Source organism: Somniosus microcephalus, chromosome 30, assembly GCF_052327205.1.
Source record: "Somniosus microcephalus isolate GS21.2 chromosome 30, FLI_Smic_1.0, whole genome shotgun sequence".
Lineage (NCBI taxonomy): Eukaryota > Metazoa > Chordata > Chondrichthyes > Squaliformes > Somniosidae > Somniosus > Somniosus microcephalus.
Window position 1 is genome coordinate 16,939,916 of NC_141016.1, and position 18,761 is coordinate 16,958,676.

The 18,761-nt window shown below is 47.5% G+C and overlaps 1 protein-coding gene across 1 annotated transcript in view; it reads left to right on the top strand.

Moving 5' to 3' along the window:
- Window positions 1-5,156: 5,156 nt before the first annotated feature.
- The window catches only part of nudcd3 (NudC domain containing 3), a 39,509-nt gene continuing 25,904 nt past the window's right edge, over window positions 5,157-18,761 (top strand). The window contains exons 1-3 of the mRNA XM_085971082.1: window positions 5,157-5,466; window positions 13,636-13,958; window positions 17,800-17,923. Of these exons, the coding sequence (XP_085827208.1) occupies window positions 5,269-5,466; window positions 13,636-13,958; window positions 17,800-17,923 (645 nt within the window). The 5' untranslated portion in view covers window positions 5,157-5,268. The remainder of the gene's footprint in view (window positions 5,467-13,635; window positions 13,959-17,799; window positions 17,924-18,761) is intronic.

Below are 18,761 nucleotides of genomic sequence, written 5' to 3' on the forward strand. Positions count from 1 at the left end.
TTGGATTGGGCATTCAACCAGGGGGAGGGCAGCTCAGTTGAGCCCAATCCAGTATCACGCGGCACTCTCCGTCACAAGCACAGCATAGCAGTCGGGAGCAGGCTTCCCCATTCTCCGTTCCCCTCATGGTCACAGGCCAACTGTGGTCAACTCAAAGACCAGGCATCTTGTGTACAGTTCAGGGCCACACCATGGATTAAAGACCCGGCATCTTGTGTACAGTTCAGGGCCACACCATGGATTAAAGACCAGGGACCTTGTGTACAGTTCAGGGCCACACCATGGATTAAAGACCAGGGACCTTGTGTACAGTTCAGGGCCACACCATGGATTAAAGACCCGGCATCTTGTGTACAGTTAAGGGCCACACCATGGATTAAAGACCAGGGACCTTGTGTACAGTTCAGGGCCACACCATGGATTAAAGACCAGGGACCTTGTGTACAGTTCAGGGCCACACCATGGATTAAAGACCAGGCATCTTGTGTACAGTTCAGGGCCACACCATGGATTAAAGACCAGGGACCTTGTGTACAGTTCAGGGCCACACCATGGATTAAAGACCCGGCATCTTGTGTACAGTTCAGGGCCACACCATGGATTAAAGACCAGGGACCTTGTGTACAGTTCAGGGCCACACCATGGATTAAAGACCAGGGACCTTGTGTACAGTTCAGGGCCACACCATGGATTAAAGACCAGGGACCTTGTGTACAGTTCAGGGCCACACCATGGATTAAAGACCAGGCATCTTGTGTACAGTTCAGGGCCACACCATGGATTAAAGACCAGGGACCTTGTGTACAGTTCAGGGCCACACCATGGATTAAAGACCAGGGACCTTGTGTACAGTTCAGGGCCACACCATGGATTAAAGACCCGGCATCTTGTGTACAGTTCAGGGCCACACCATGGATTAAAGACCAGGCATCTTGTGTACAGTTCAGGGCCACACCATGGATTAACAATGTGGAGGTTAGTAAATCCACAGTATGGTACTGAAAGCACTGACTTGGTCTCCGCAAACATTTGTAATTGTGAAATTACATTCCACTCCCCTTACTGGAGTTCACAATACTATTTTATAAATGTGTTTGTGATTTTATTAACACTTCTGTCCATTGCTGAATGATCATTTAGAACATTCCACTCATTATTTCTTGTCTCCTCTCGATACAGCTTGTCCCCCTCCCCTTGTTCTGTTTGTATTAATATGACCATCTACCTCTTCAGCTTTGGATTGGTCTGATCTGTTCTCACCACAGATGCTGACTGACCTCCTTTCAGCATTTTCTGTCCCTTTTGTAGACTTCCAGCATCTGCAGTATTTACCTTTTTAACATGATCCGGATTGGCTGTTTTGGGAAATTGACGGTAAGTGGTTTTAAAATGGTTAAGTAGAACATCAGCTTTATGTGAATCACACTGCTGTACCATGATTGCCCACTTGAGGGCAGCTGTGAGCACAGACCGCAGTAGCAGCTGATAACAAGGTCCAGATGAATGGAGTCATCCTTGTGGAAGACAAATTAAATCGGATTAGAAACTTCATTACATTGAAATTAGCAACAACATAAACTCTGTGCCAATCTGAGTAATTATATAAATGTAGTCGAAATAAGTAGAGACGAGGGAATTAATTTGACACATCAGGCTCATCTCTCTAAATGTAAACCTTTTGTATTTAATGCAACCTCCTATTTACTTGGATCCACCTTTGTCGCAGAGTCCTGCAGATCTATTGTAACTTGATAGTGCTCAGGATTAAGCGTTTCCATTTCCCTTTCTATCCTGTATCAACCTTTTGGCATACATTGAGAGTGCAAGGGTAGAGTCAGTGTGAAATGCTTTCGCTTCACTAAGTCTCCAATTGTAGTAAATATGAACACAGTACCAGGGCTTGAAGGAAGCAGAGGCAGACGCCTTCGGGCAGGGCTGCGGTCTAACTGCAAATTCCTTCTTTGCCGGTTCTAAAGTGATTTCCCCGCTGAGTTTCAGGCTGTGTACAAGCTCTTTGACTTTTCTGATCGGACAAATGGGGCCACTCATTATTGAGTTAAGATCAGCAGGGCCACCACATCCCCAACCGTGCCAGATTTTCCACGCCCTAACACCCCCCGGCACCCTCCCCATTAAAAAGGGGAAGCCATTATCTCCCTCTCCTGTGACCTCTGCTATGGAAAAAGAGAAGAGCAGCAATCTCATGGGAACACCATCAACAACAACTTTGATGTAGGAAAACGTTCCAAGACGCTTCACAGGACCGCAATTAGACACAAATTAACACCGAGCCAAAGAAGGAGATATTCGGATGGGTGACTGAAAGCTTGGTTAAAGAGGTAGGTTTTAAGAGAGGGTCTGAAAGGAAGAGTGGGAGTAAGAACAGAGTTTTTACCAAACCTTGAGACCTACGAAATTTAAACGGGCCAAACTAGTGAGTAAAGTAATAAGCGGCCAATAGAATCTAGTTGCCTGGGGGTTTGTAGGCTGGATTGCTTGGGCCCACGGGCAGCAATTTGGACAGCAATGCCCTAGAATAATGTGATGCACCAAATGTTCTGGAACAGAAATCGTACAAAAAATATCAGTAAGGTGTAGGAGAAAAGTACAGAAAGTAGCAGGGGTGTAAATTGATCATAATTATCACCTTAGCCCAGTGGTAGTGCTCTTGCCTTGTAGTCAGGTGATTGGGGGGTTCTCAGTCACTGTCCATCACTGGAGCAGATAATCTAAGCTGGCACTTCAGTGTGGTACTGAGGGAGTGCTGGATTGTTCAGGTTGCGGTCTTTCAGATGACCTCTGTTTAGGCAGATGTAAAAGACCCCATCGTATGATCTGAAGACGAGCAGGGTACGCCCTCTGGTGTCCTGGCCAAACAACAGCAGATTATTTGGTCATTAATCTCATTGCTGTTTGTGGAACCTTGTGCGCAATTTAGCTGCTTCAATTGCCTGGAAAACAACAGTGACTGCTTCATAAGAGTCATATGGCACAGAAGGAGACCATTAGGCCCATCGAGTCCGTGCCAGCTCTCTGTAGAGCAATCCAGTCAGTCCCATTCCCCCGCTCCATCCCCGTAGCCCTGCAAGTCTATTTCCCTCAAGTGCCTATCCAGTCTCCCCTTGAAAACATTGAGGGAGTGCAACGGAGGTTCGCGAGATTGATTCCTGGGATGGCGGGTGTCATAAATCGCAACTTCTACAAGAAGTACTACTGAACGGCCAGCTGAGGGCGCCACCCGGGGAGTATAAATACTCGGGCGTGGGCCCACCTTGGCCAGAGGCAGTCTGGAAACAGGAAGCTAGTGACTACTAACTAGACCTCCATGTTTTGTTACAAGTCGATTAAAGCCTTGCTTTATGTACAACCAAGTGCGTAGTGAGTCTTTATTATGTCAACGGGACTGCCATATAAGAGATTGAGTAAACTAGGTCTGTATTCTCTTGAATTCAGAAGAATGAGAGGGGATCTCATTGAAGCATACAAAATTATTACAGGACTTGATAGGGTGGATGCTGGGAGTATGTTTCCCTTGGCTGGGGAGTCCAGAACCAGGGGCCACAGCCTCAGGATAAAGGGTAGGCCATTCAGGACTGAGATGAGAAGAAATTTCTTCACACAGAGGGTGGTGAATCTTTGAAATTCTCTACCCCAGAGGGCTGTGGAGGCTCAGTCATTGGGTATATTCAAAACAGAAGTCAATAGATTTCTGACTAGTAAGAGCATCAAGGGATATGGCGATAAGGCCGGTGAATGGAGTTGAGGCAGAAGATCAGCCATTATCTCATTGAATGGCAGAGCAGGCTTGAATGGCCTACTCCTGCTCCTATTTCTTACGTCTCCACTTCCGTCGGCAGCGAATTCCAGCTCCTCGCCACTTGCTGTGTAAAAAAGTTTTTCCTCACATTCCCCTATATCTCTTGCTCAAAATCTTAAATCTGTGTCCCCTAGTCCTTGTAACATCAACTAGTGGGAACAGCCTTTCCCCGTCTAGCCTATCCAAACCTGTCATAATCTTGTACACCACTATCAAATCATCCCTCAACCTCCTTTGCTCTAATGAAAACAAATCCAGCTTCTCCAACCTGTCCTTGTAGCTAAGATCCCCCATCCCCGGAACCATTCTGGTAAATCTCCTCTGCACCCTCTCAAGGTCCTTCACATCCTTCCTAAAGTGTGGTGACCAGAACTGGACACAATACTCCAGTTGTGGCCTAACCACCGCTTTATAAAGGTTCAGCATAACTTCTCTACTTTTGTACTCAATAAGTAATTCATTCATTATGAAGTGTCTTGGGACATCTTAAGGATGTGATATGTGCTATGTAAGTGCAAGCTCTTTCTAATTGTCGCTGGCTTTAAGTAGCACTGAAAATAACCATTTTTGTTACAAGCGAGGAGCTCAAGTGGAACACACTTAATCTTGCAGAGGGGATTCCCCAAATAATTGGGGGCTTTGCATTTTAAAATTTAGGCTGATATTATTTGTACTTCCAACCTCCAGGCTTTTGATACATAGTACTAAATTGACAAAGGGAAAAATAAACCAGATACAATTATAACTAGACTGCAATACAAAGATAAATGAGGCACTCTTATAATGACTGTTTTGCAATAAAAATATAAATAGGTATATAATTATAACTGGACTGTTTTGCAATAAAAATATAAATAGGTATAATTATAACTGGACTGTTTCGCAATAAAAAAAAATAAAACTAGGTATAATTATAACTGGACTGTTTGCAATATAGTGGTGAACCTGTGGAACTCTCTACCACAGAAGGCAGTGGAGGCCAATTCATTAAATATATTCAAGGAGGAGTTTTATATTTCTTAAGGCTAAAGGGATCAAGGGATATGGGGAGAAGGCAGGGACAGGGTACTGAATTTGGATGATCAGCCATGATCTCATTAAATGGTGGAGCAGGCTCGAGGGGCCGAATGGCCTACTCCTGCTTCTATGTTTCTATGTAACTGGACTATTTGCAATATAAAAAAATTAGGTACAATTATAACTGGATTGTTAGCAACATAAAAAAAGTCCAAATTTGAAATGCGTTGTGCTGCAAGATTGCCAACATCTTCCCAGCAGCAGGCGTGGGTCTGTTGTCCAGGAACGTTTATTTCGGGGCGAAGCCGGGAGGGAGTAAGAGGGAAGGTCGTTGTGGTGGACTTCTTCCGGCGGAAGTGGTTGTGGGGGAAGAGAGAGAGCGGAGAGCTGGTGAAGGAAGAGGTGAGAGTGGAGCAGGACGGACTCCGGCGGCAATGGACGGTCCTCCCGAGAGCAGCGAGCTGTACGACCAGGCGCTGCTCGGCATTCTGCAGCACGCCGGCCAGATCGAGAACTTCCTGCAAGTCTTCTTCGGCTTCTTGTACAGGAAGACCGACTTCTTCCGCCTGATGGTGCTCAAGGAGGATAGGCTGGGCTTCCCGCCCGGGGTGGCCGAGAAACTGATGCTGAGGGTGAGTGCGGGCCCCCCGGGGAGAGGGAGGGGGCTTCTCTCTCTCTCTCTCTCTCTGTCTGTCTGTCTGTGTCAGATGTGGCTCAGTGGGCAGCACCCTGCCTCTGAGTCAGTAGGTTGTGGGTTCAAGCCCCACTCCAGAGACTCGAGCACATAAAGCTAGGCTGACACTCCCAGTGCAGTGCTGAGGGAGTGCTGCACTGTTGGAGGTGCCGTCTTTCGGATGAGACGTTAAATGGAGCCCCCGTCTGCTCTCTTGGGTGGATGTGAAAGATCCTGCGGCCGCTATTTCGAAGAAGAGCAGGGGAGTTATCCCCGGTGTCCTGGGGCCAATATTTATCCCTCAACCAACATAACAAAAACAGATTATCTGGTCATTTATCACGTTGCTGTTTTGTGGGAGCTTGCTGTGCGCAAATTGGCTGCCGTGTGTTCCACATTACAACAGTGACTCTACTATTTAAAAAGTACCTCATTGGCTGTAAAGCGCTTTGAGACGTCCAGTGTTTGTGAAAGGCGCTATAGAAATCCAAGTCTTTTCTCCCTATAAACCCCTCACCCCCCTCCCACCAAAAAAACCCAAAGACTCTCATTTATACAGCGTCTTTCACCACCTCAGGACGTCCCAAAGCACTTCGCAGCCAAAGAAGTATTTTTTGGAGTGTAGTCACTGTTGTGATGTAGGTGGTGGTGGGGCAAGGCTTGGGTTGATGGTACACTTAGGCTGCACCATATCTGCTGGGACAGGCTTGATGGAGCAGATGGCCCTTTTCGTGATCATATTACAACAAATATTTCATGAAAAAGTCACCAATAAAACAGCTCTCGCAAAGGCAGCGATTCTAAAACTGACCTAGCATCGATATTATGGCATTACATTGAACCAATGGGGCTACAATGTAACAGAAGCCTCCAATCCTGACTTGTTGCCTGACGTTTAAAAATAAAGACTTTCAATTATACAGCGCCTTTCACAACCAAAGGTTGTCCCAAAGCGCTTTACAGCCAATGAAGTACTTTTTGAAGTGTAGTCACTGTTGTAATGTAGGAAACACGGCAGCCAATTTGCGCACAGCAAGCTCCCACAAACAGCGATGTGATAATGAGCAGCTCATCTGTTTTTTAGTGATGTTGATTGAGGGATAAATATTGGCCAGGACACCGGGGATAACAGTTTGAAATAGTGCCGTGGGATCTTTTACGTCGACGTGAGAGCAGACGGGGTCTTGGTTTAACATCTCGTCTGAAAGACGGCACCTCCGACAGTGTAGCGCTCCCTCGGAGTGTCAGCCTAGATTTTCGTGCTCAAGGCTCTGCAGTGGGACTTGAACCCACAACCTTTTGACTCGGAGGAGAATTTTTTTTTTATTTATACGTTCACAGTGGGAGTCGCTGGCAAGGCTAGCATTTATTGCCCATCCCTAATTCCCCTTGAGAAGGTGGTGGTGAGCCGCCTTCTTGAACTGCTGCAGTCCGTGTGGTGAAGGTACTCCCACAGTGCTGACTAGGTCGTAGTGGCTTGCTAGAGGGCAATTAAGAGTCAACCACATTGTTGTTGGTCTGGAGTCACATATAGGCCAGACCAGGTAAGGACGGTAGATTACGTTCCCTAAAGGGGCATTCGTGAACCAGATGGGTTTTTACAACAATCTGGTAGTTTCATGTCATCATTACTGACACTAGCTTTTTATTCCAGATTTTTAATTTAATTAATTGAATTTAAATTCCCCAGCTGCCGTGGTGGGATTTGAACTGGCATCTCCAGATTATTTGTCTAGGCCTCTGGATTACTAGTCCAGTAACGTAACCACTATGCTACCCACTGAGCCACGGTTGGCACTCCTGTTGAAATCAGATCACGGTCTCGCCCCCAACACCCCATCTCCAAATCCGTCCTCCGTCCCCTCGCCCGCCCTACAATCCGGCAGTCCGCGCCCCTGCTCGCCCTATAAACAGCCCCTCGCCCGGCCTTATCTCCACCGTGTCTGAATCCCTCCACTCAGGTTTCCGCCCGGCACAGCACTGAAACGGCCAATATCAAGTCACAAATGACATCCTATGTGGCTGTGCTAAACTATCCTCCATCCTTCTTGAACTGTCTGCAGCTTTTAACACAGTTGACCACATCACCTTCTTCCAGCGCCTCTCCGCTGTCGTCAGGCTGGGTGGGACTACACTCGCCTGGTTCTAATCCGATTCAATTTTTATTTGCCATATGTAACCAGTACAAGTACAATGGAATGCTTACTCCCCGTCGGGACGCGTCAGCTATTCATACAGCGCCGTGTTCAGAAAGTCAATACAATGGCATCCAGTGGCAGTAGGAGCACGATGTCCCTCAGCCGCTCCATCCTCCTCGTCACAGCGGCCTCCTCCGCACTGTTGCCAGCTCCACGTGTGGTGGCCTGCTTCTCCCGCTCACGATCCGACCTCTGGCCGCCATGCCCGGCTCCCCCCCCCTCCCAGTCAGACTGCGAGCTTCCTGCCATGGAGCTGCCGGCCGACGTGCTGCAGCGGGTCGTCGTGGCTGCTGCTGCTGCTCGTTGCGCTGCGCTGCCTCCGCCCGACTCGCCGAACACATCGTCGGGATGTGAATGCTCCGGTCGCCGCGGCCTCCTACAGTTGTATTCAGTGAATCACCTGCAAGGGTTTCTCTTCCCGCTCCCACATCTGGGGTCCCCCCAAGGAACTATACTTGGCCCCCCAAGGAACTATACTTGGCCCCCCAAGGAACTATACTTGGCCCCCCAAGGAACTATACTTGGCCCCCCAAGGAACTATACTTGGCCCCCTCCTATTTCTTATCTACACGATGACCCTCAGCGACATCGTCCAAAAACACTCATCAGGTTCCACAAATACGCTGACGAAGACCTCACCACCACCACCTCTCTCGACCAATCCACTGTCTCTCATTTTTCAGACTGCTTGCCCGACATCCAGTACGAGATGAGCAGAAATTTCCTCCAACTAAATATTGGGACGACTGAATCCATTATCTTCAGTCCTCGCCACAAACTCCGCTCCCTAGCCACCCACTCCATCCGTCTCCCTGGTAACTGTCTGAGACTGAACCAGACCGCTAGCAATCTTGGTGTCCTACTTGACCCTGAGATGAACCACACATCCGCTCCGTCGCCAAGGCTGCCTATTTCCACCTCCGTAACATCGTCTGACTCCGATCCTGTCTCAGCTCATCTGCTGCTGTCGCCCTCATCCATGCCTTTGTTACCTCTAGACTTGACTATTCCAACACACTCCTGGCCGGCCTCCCAAATTCCACCCTCCGTAAGCTTGAGCTCATCCAAAGCTCTGCTGCCCGTATCCTAACTCGCACCAAGTCCCGATCATCCATCACCCCTGTGCTCGCTGACCTATATTGGCTCCCAGTCCAACAATGCCTCGATTTTAAAACTCTCATTCGTATTCTCAAATCCCTCCATTACCTCGCCCCTCCCTATCGCTGTAACCGCCTCCAGCTCTACAACCCTCCGAGATCTTTTCACTCCTCCAATTCTGGCCTCTAGCGCATCCCCGATTTTAATCGTTCCACCATAGAAACATAGAAGATAGGAGCAGGAGTAGGCCATTCAGCCCCTCGAGCCTGTTCCGCCATTTAATGAGATCATGGCTGATCATCCAAACTCAGTACCCTGTCCCTGCCTTCGCCCCATATCCCTTGATCCCTTTAGCCTTAAGAAATATATCTAACTCCTTCTTGAATATATTTAATGAATTGGCCTCAACTGCCTTCCGTGGTAGAGAATTCCACAGGTTCACCACTCTGGGTGAAGAAATTCCTCCTCATCTCAGTCCTAAATGGCTTACCCCTTATCCTTAGACTGTCACCCCTGGTTCTGGACTCCCCCGCCATCGAAAACATCCTTCCTGCATCTAGTCTGTCTAGTCCTGTTAGAATTTTATAAGTTTCAATGAGATCCCGTCATTCTTCTAAGCTCTAGCAAATATAAGCCTAATCGACCCAATCTCTCCTCATACGTCATTCCTGCCATCCCAGGTATCAGTCTGGTGAATCTTCGCTGCACTCCCTCCATGGCAAGAACATCCTTCCTCAGATAAGGCGACCAAAACTGCACACAATACTCAAGGTGTGGTCTCACCAAGACCCTGTACGACTGCAGCAAGACATCCTTGCTCCTGTACTCAAACCCTCTCGCTATGAAGGCCAACATGCCATTTGCCGCCTTAACCGCCTGCTGCACCTGCATGCTTACCTTCAGCGACTGGTGCACAAGGACACCCAGGTCTCATTGCACTTCCCCTTTTCCCAATCTAGTGCCGTTCAGATAATAATCTGTCTTCCTGTTTTTGCCACCGAGGTGGATAACCTCACATTTATCCACATTGGGCAGATGCAGTATAATCACCCAACCTGTCCAAATCATACTGGAGTTTCTCTGCATCCTCCTCACAGCACACACATTGGCGGCCATTCAGCTGCCTAGTCCCTAAGCTCTGGAATTCCCTCCCGAAACCTCTCTGTCTCTCTACCAATGTTCTGTCTCATTTTTCTTTCATGCGCAGTCCCTTTAAATTTGCTGCCCGCATGCATGGTCTCTTCCAGTGGCAACTGCTTGTGAGCAACCTGCGCGGGACCTCCATCTTGATGCACGCCTTAGGGGAGACATTGCTCTCGAACTCTCTCCTTCTATAAGATGTGCCTTAAAACCGACCGCACCTGTCCTAATATCTGCATAAATGCAAAATCTCTCCAGTGCAGTGCTGAGGGAGCGCTGCACCGTTAGAGGTGCCGTCTTTCGGATGAGACGTTAAACCGAGGCTCCGTCTGCTCTATTAGGGTGAACATAAAAGATCCCATGGCGCTATTTTGAAGAAGCGCTGGGGAGTTATCCCTGGTGTCCTGGCCAATATTTATCCCTCAATCACCATAACTAAAAACAGATTATCTGGTCATTATCACATTGCTGTTTGTGGGAGCTTGCTGTGTGCAAATTGGCTGCCACGTTTCCAACATTACAACAGCGACTACACTTCAAAAAAAAAAGGTACTTCATTGGCTGTAAAGCGCTTTGGGATGTCCGGTGGTGGTGAAAGGCGCTATATAAATGCAAGTCTTTTTGTGTGATCAGGTAAAAAAAAATCATTTCAGCATAAATACATGGAGAATCGAAGCAGTCGTATTATGCAGGCTTCCTAGGTGAGGAGCACGGAAATGCGCGCACACACGCACTACAATTGGAGTAGATTTAACAGCATGGTCAAGAGCAGCAGCGTTCACTTATACAGCTGTCAAGCATCTCATTGTAAAGAGAGACCAGAAAAAAAATGACTGCTAGGGCAATGGGAATAACACTGACCTCAAACTGCAAGCTATGTAAATGGTTTATGGTCAGAATTGTGTATCATTGGGGTCAAAGGTGCAGGTCTCTTGGATCTGTTCCGTGCAACTTTCTTTCACGTTTGCTCCAGTGAGTGCCCAACGGAGCTATTCAAGCTGAGAGGCTGGAGCCTTGCACCCATTTACTGAACCATGACGGGGATACAACACACTCGAGTATTTCCCTTCAACTAAGAGTCGTCATATACTCCGAGTCAACACCTCCTGAATCCAGAAGATTTGGACTCGAGGAATTAAGGGATATGGGGATAGTGCAGGAAAGTGGAGTTGAGGTCGAAGATCAGCCATGATCTTATTGGATGGCGGAGCAGGCTCGAGGGGCCGAATGGCCGACTTCTGCTCCGAATTCTCATGTTCTTAAGATTGTGTTGACTGCCTTGGCTTGTACTTGCCCAGGGTACACTCTCGGGCCTGAGCTGCTTCTCACCATGGGCCCTGAAAGCTAGAGAAGTGGATTTAATCCGTCGTAATTGACGTCCTTGAGCCATTTCAGAACTCGTCATCAACCTAAGGAGCAGGTCACTAAAAACTTCACTTTTGAAAACCAGTTCCCGCAAATCACGTCACTTTTATCATCTTTGAGGGTTTAGAAACGAGAGGTAACCAGTTTGCTTAATTTGCGAGGACTGTGTTGTCAAAAAAAAATCTTCAGAATAGTCATTATTCCGCGACATCACATTATTTTAGATCCTGTGCTAATCTCACTGTGGCACTTTGTGATTTCATTCAAGCACTTTGCTAAATTCTGCTCGCTGATGATTGTTCTTTTGCTCTCCAGCCCCTGACACAGTCACCAGTTTTTTGCAAATTTCATTTTGGATATTAGCTACTGGTAGAAAGCCATTATGTTGAGCACAATTGAGGTCAAGCATATCTAACATTTCAGATGCAGATGTTCCCACCTGCAGCTTCACAGAAGAGCACTAACTCGATAATATGACCTCGGTTACAGATAAGTGGTTTCAAACACAGAAGTAGGTGGTAATTTTATCGAGAGAAACGCTGGCACAGTTTAAACGAATGCTTCAACGTGCTTTACTAAAATTAAAGTGTATTGCTGATTCACCATGCACTTCAGGCAGCCGGTAAGCGGTGGGGGAAATCGGAGGGCCAGTCCTGGGGTGCTCGAGCGCCTTCAGGAAGTGGGCTGAAGCCATAAGACCAGAAGAACATCCATCCCCCCTGTTGCTCCAGTATGGCGGTTTCAATTCCCACAGCAATTGTCTTTGTGGAATAAGTACTGAACGACATTGGCTCCCGGTCCGGCAACGACTCAATTTTAAAAGACTGGTCCTTGTTTCCAAATCCCTCCTCGCCCCCCCGCCCTATCTCTGTAACCTCCTCCAGCTCCACAACCCTCTCGGATCTCTGCGCTCCTCTAATTCTGGCCCCTTGCCCGTCTTCGATTTTAATTGCTCCACCTTTGGCGGCCGTGCCTTCAGCTGACTTGGCCCGAAGCTCCGGAATTCCCTCCCTATACCATGCCGTCTCTCTACCTCTCTCTTCCCCCCTTTATAAACCTACCTCTTCAACCAAGCTTTTGGTCACCTGTCCTAATATCTCCTTATGTGGCTCGGTGTCAAATTTTGTCTGATAATCGCTCCTGTGAAGCGCGTTGGGACGTTTTACTACGTTAAAGGCGCTATATAAATACAAGTTGTTGTTGATATCTGGGCAGTCCGATATTGTAAACTGACACCCATGGATTTAGGTTCCCTGAACTCATTCTGTATTGGGCTCTAACAACTAGTAGAGGCTTTCATCTCCTCAGTCTTGGCAGTAGCTTACACAAGGGAAAGGGCAGTGTTCTTGCTAACTGCTTGAGCCAGACCCGCTGCATCAAAGTGATTTGATGCCCTGTTAACGGGATGCCCACTGTTTTAGGAATATAGGAACAGGAGTAGCCATTCAGCCCCTCCAGCCTTCTCCCCCATTCAATTAAAAAAGAAAGACTTGCATTTCTATAGCACCTTTCATGATCACCGGACGTCCCAAAGCGTTTTACAGCCAATGAAATACTTTTGGAGTGTAGTCACTGTTGTAATGTAGGAATCATGGCAGCCAAATTGCGCACAGCAAGTTCCCACAAACAGCAATGTGATAATGACCAGATAATCTATTTTTGTGATGTTTATTGAGGGATAAATATTGGCACCAGGATAACTCCCCTGCTCTTCTTCGAAATAGTGGCCGCGGGATCTTTTATGTCCACCTGAGAGAGCAGACGGGCCCTTGGTTTAATATCTCATCCGAAAGATGGCACCTCTGACAGTGCAGCACTCCCTCAGCACTGCACTGGAGTGTCAGCCTAGATTTTTGTGCTCAAGTCTCTGGAGTGGGACTTGAACCCACGACCTTCTGACTCAGAGGCGAGGGTGCCGCCCACTGAGCCACAGCTGACAATTGATCATGGCTGAGCTGTACTTCAACTCCATTTTCCCACTTTGGCTCCGTATTCCTTGACACCCTGACCTAACAAAAAAATCTATCGATCACAGTCTTGAATGCAAATGGGCCGAGTGCAGCCGATGTTACAACTCTTTGACGTAAGAAAACTACGAGGTACTTGGTCTGAGTATTAAACAAGACTTTAATCGACTGTTTCACAACATGGAGGTCTAGTTGTGTCCTTCACTAGTTCCTGTTAAAGAATGTCCTGAGCCAGCTGGGCCCACGCCTGAGTATTTATACTCTCCCTGTACAGCGCCACCAGCAGGCCGCCCAGTATTATTTCCTAAGTCGTTTCCCATGAATGACAAGATTCATGTCACTCTTCATTTTGTTTTCAAGGCTTTCAAGAAGTTTGAACATTATTCCGTTCAAGACAACGAGAGACGGTTGAAAGAGCTGGAGGAGAAACTGAAGAAGAGGAAAATGGAGGAAGACAAGTCTTGTATCCCACCTCCTGGTCAGGAGGTGGAGGTTGCTTCAGAGGAGCAAGCTGAAGCAGTAGCAGCAGAGGCGGCCGAACAGAACGGCGCGAGCGCAGGGAATGCCGACCGAAAGACACCAGCCGATCCGCAGCAGCCAGCCAGTGTTGGTGCTGCCTCTGAACCGCTAGAGGGCGCCGCTGCTGCACCGGACGCGAAACGGGAGGACTTTGAGCCTGCCAAGTATGTGTGTGCGTTTGTTCTTCGATTAAAATGGGGAATAAGAATCAATATCCAGCTCTGTGATGGTTCTGAGGAGCTGGGTTAACAGCGGTATTCCGTTTCCGGGGTTGGTGTCTCTGCTTCACTCTGTCTGCACTCAGGTTCCATCTCGCTGCACTTGGCAAATGTAGCAGATTCTCTGCTGCATTGCAGATATGTACATGTCACGGGGATTGCCTCGCTGTCTTGACTGCTCCCTCTTTAGTGTTTATACCTGACGGAATCTGTGTCCCTGGCCTCGCAGCTTGAGTAACTCTGAAAGGGATAGGAGAATAGAGGTTTAAAATAAAGAGTTAACCGGATGCATTTTGGAAGGAAGAAAGGGGAGAGGCAATATAAACTCACTGGCGCAATTTTAAAGGGGGTGCAGGAACAGGGAGACCCGGAGATCCATCTTTTGAAGGTGGCTGAACAAGTTGTTAAGACTGTTTTTATATTTAAAAAAAAAAAAAATGGGATCCTGGGCTTTATAACTGGGGGAATAAAAGCAATGAAGTTATGCAAAATCTTTATAAATCACTGGTTAGCCCTCAGCTGGAGTATTGTGTCCAATTCTGGGCACTGCATTTTAGGAAGGATGTCAAGGCCCTGGAGAGGGTGCAGAGGAGATTTACTAGAATGGAACCAGGAATGAGGGACCAGTGAAGGGGGGATTGTTCTTCGAGCAGAGAAGGTTAAGGGGAGATCTAATAGAGGTGTTCGAAATTATAAAAGGTGTTGATCGAGTAAATAAGGAGACACTGTTTGCAGTGGCAGGAGTGTCGGTAACCAGAGGACACAGATTTAAGGTCATTGGCAAAATAACCAGAAGAGAGATGAGCAATGATCCCTCTCATTTTCTTTTGGGCTGCGCGGCCCGTTCAAATTTCCGGCCATGCGCGGTTTTTCCATTTAAAAGCCGGTGAGTCGGCTGCACGGGACCTCCAGACCGCTGTGCGGCCCCGCAGCTTAACGGAAACGTTGGAGATGAGAATTTCCTTTACGCAGCGAGTTGTTTTGATTTGGAATGCACGGCCTGAACGGGTTGTGGAAGTAGATTCAATAGTAACTTTCAGTGGGTAATTGGATATATACTTGGAAAAGTTTTTAAAAAACTGCAGGTCTATAGGAAAAGAGCAGGGGAGTGGGACTAATTGGACAGCTCTTATAAAGAGCCAGCATAGGCACGGCGCGCTGAATAGCCACCTTCTGTGATGTATGATTCTATGGAGAGTGGGAAAGTAGTAACGGTACGTTGGTGCAGCAGTCTGCTGCTCCAGGAAGTGGCGGCACTTGTGCACCTGGTACGTTTCTGCTCTTGGTTGTGCAATCAGGTCTGGTACGGCACTAGGTAGATGCAGGGGTGAGGGGGGGCTTCCCCACACGGGGAAGGTGAAGAAACTAGACAGCAAGTCAACCCATGCTGCTCTTGCGCGCCTCTGATCAGCCAACTCCAGAGTGGCTTGTCGGAGGCCACTCGGCCCCCTTCTTGGACGGGAAATGGTGTGCTGTTGTCCGAACAGGTGTTGCAGAATGGACGATGCAACGGCGATCCTTTTCTCATCCCAAGAGAACTGGAGCTCCATTATCCATACTCGGATTACATGGCAGATTTTCCGCAGAAGAAAGTCATCTTGCAGGCAACCCACCAGCACCAGCACTCTCTCCGACGCAAATCAACCTCACAGCCCCAAGACAAGTCAAACTCAATTTGTTATTTGTAATGCAGATGTCTGCGTTCCTGTATCAAGCATGTTGCTCTACTGGAACGTTATGACTAAAAATTGCTTGACAATCCACCGGTTTACATTGTTCATTTTGATGGCGCTTCTAACGTAGTAGATTTTACGTGGAATGACTTTATAATTGCTTCGAAGTGTAATGAATTGGCATGTACTTGAAAAAGAAAAATTGCAGGGCTGTGGGGAAAGAGTGGGGTGAGTGGGACTAATTGGGTAGCTCTTTCAAAGAGCCAGTACAGGCATGATGGGCTGAATGGCCTCCCGTGCTGTAAGATACTACGATCAGTCTGTGCCTGGTTTGTCCACCTCTGTTCCTTAACAACAACTTGCATTTAAATAGCACCTTTTTAACGTAGTAAAACGTCCCAAGGTGCTTCACAGGAGCGTTATCAGACAAAGTATGCCACCAAGCCACATTAGGAGCTATTAGGACAAGCTTGGTCAAAGAGGTAGGTTTTAAGGAGGATCTTAAAGGAGGAGAGAGGGGCGAAGAGGTTTAGGGAGGGAATTCCAGAGCTTAAGGCCCTAGGCTGCTGAAGGCACGGCCGCCAATGGTGGAGCGTGGGTGGCTGCGAGGTGCTGATGGAGAGAATGTTGAGCAACAAGGCATCTTGTGGCTTCTGAGTGGGTATAGGGGGCTGGGAGCAAATCGGCTCCATATTCTGTCCATTGGGAATGATGGGGAGGGTCTCGGAGGAGGAAAAATGGATATGAAAGGAGGAAGCAAGAATTAGAAAATGGTTCGTATTTAAAGGACAAACGGAAACTTCTCGAAGTTGTTTCCATTTCTAAAATGAAAACCCAACAAAATAGAACATTGCTGCCGGGTTTAAATAATTGGGTACTTAGTGACTTATAGTGTGTTGGATGTCTGACTATTTGGCTGGTAAAGCCATTAAAAATACAGTATTGGAACAGACAAAACAATTAAGATGGTATAAATGTTTTATTTTGTATCGCACTCTGCTAAATGCCCACGGTAACCTGCATTATTCATGAATTGTAGGGGAGCATATTCTGAGTGTCTGAATTTTCTGGCCAGAAAAATACAAGTAAATGACTTAAGCTTTTTTGAGGAACATTCTTGTTATATCCTGAATAAACAAAAACAGACTCTGTCCCATTCGTAGAAATAACTGATGTAAGGAAACTACTAGGCACTTGGTCTAAGCGTTAAACAAAGCTTTAATCAACTGTTTTACAACATGGCGGTCTAGTTGTGTCCTTCACTAGTTCCTGTTAAGAATGTCCTGCGCAAGCTGGGCCCGTGCCCAAATATTTATACTCTCCCTGGACAGCGCCACCCGTAGGCCACTCAGTATTATTTCATAAGTCTTTCTTTCATGAATGACTGATTTATGTCAATAAGTATACATCATATCACAACGAATAAGCTTGCCTGTGCAACGGTTGAAATATCCATTGCCCTCCTCTTCACCACCACACACCCCGCCCAATTCCAAAGATTCACAATCCTCAGTGAAGAAATTCCTTCTCATCTCAGTCTTAAATGGCCAACTCGTTATCCTGAGACTATGCCCCCTAGTTCTAGACTCTCCAGCCAGGGGAACAACCTCTCGGCATCCACCCTGTCAATCCCCCTCAGAATCTTACATGTTTCAATGAGATCACTCTCCTTCTAAACTCCAGAGAGTATGGGCTCAATCTACTCAATCTCTCCTCATAGGACAACCCTCACATTCCAGGTTGACGAGTTGAAGCTTTCCTTTCTTTGCCAGGGTGATCTGTGAAAGGAGTTTGAGCAGCGCCAATATAGCTCTTGGTTGGTGTGTGTCCACAGCATAAAATTAGCTCTAATTTGGCACCATCTTGGGAATCACACTTTAAGGAGCCCCAAGGTAAGAAATGGAAACGTCACACTGGTGCAGCAGGGTTCCCCTTCAATGATTGGATTCCAATGGCCTTGCTCCTCAGCTGGTGGTATCCTGTGTAGAATGCTTGTTGCCACTCAGCACCTGAAGTGGGAAAATCAGAGTCTGCAGTGCTATTATCACCTTGCTAGACTTTTAGCAATGGTGTGTGTGTTACATGTGATCATTTCTCCATTGGTTTGTTTGCAGGAAATGTGAGGAAAATTCTGACAGCTACAATGGGGCCGTGAGGGAGAACTACACTTGGTCCCAGGATTACACCGACCTGGAAGTGAAAGTGCCAGTGCCCAAGGTGATCGTTAAAGGAAGACAGGTAATCACCAGTCCCGTGCAGTCCGCACCAGAATCTGACTTGTTCGAATGAGTGACCTATTCGTGCTACAGATGTTACTTTTGACTAGTTTAAAATTCAGTGCTGTGAGAATCCAAGGTTGACCGTGCCAAGCTCCCTGATGGCTGACTGGGTCAAGGCCCTGTCCAGTGTAGCACTCGGCCATCCCGCTGAAGGTCCCAGGTTTTTGGTACTGATCTCGGCTGCGGCAACAGTCGGGGGTTGCAACAGATGGCCTCTGCACTCCTGGGCCAAGAAGGAGGAAGGGGCAGCTAGGGGTTCCTGCTCCAGAACACTATCCAGTAATGTCGGTTGGAAATGGGCGCGAGGATGTTGGGTGTAATTGGAATCAAGCTCGGCTGTGCTATCCTCGGGTAGATTAGCCTGCTGTTACTCACTATCTGCGCCTGACGCAAGAATGGTCTCTTGGGCTGGGGTACTGATGGTCTACCAGCGCCTGAGCAACTATACCCACGAGAAGCTGATGGCTTCAGGAGGAGAGGGCAGAAAGTTGGGATGGCAGGAATGACGTATGAGGAGAGATTGGGTTGATTGGGCTTATATTTGCTGGAGTTTAGAAGAATGAGAGGGGATCTCACTGAAACTTATAAAATTCTGACAGGACTAGACAGACTAGATGCAGGAAGGCTGTTCCCGATGGCGGGGGAGTCCAGAACCAGGGGTCACAGTCTAAGGATCAGGGGTAAGCCATTTAGGACAGAAATGAGGAATTTCTTTACCCAGAGAGTGGTGAACCTGTGGAATTCTCTACCACAGAAGGCAGTTGAGGCCAATTCATTAAATATATTCAAGAAGGAGT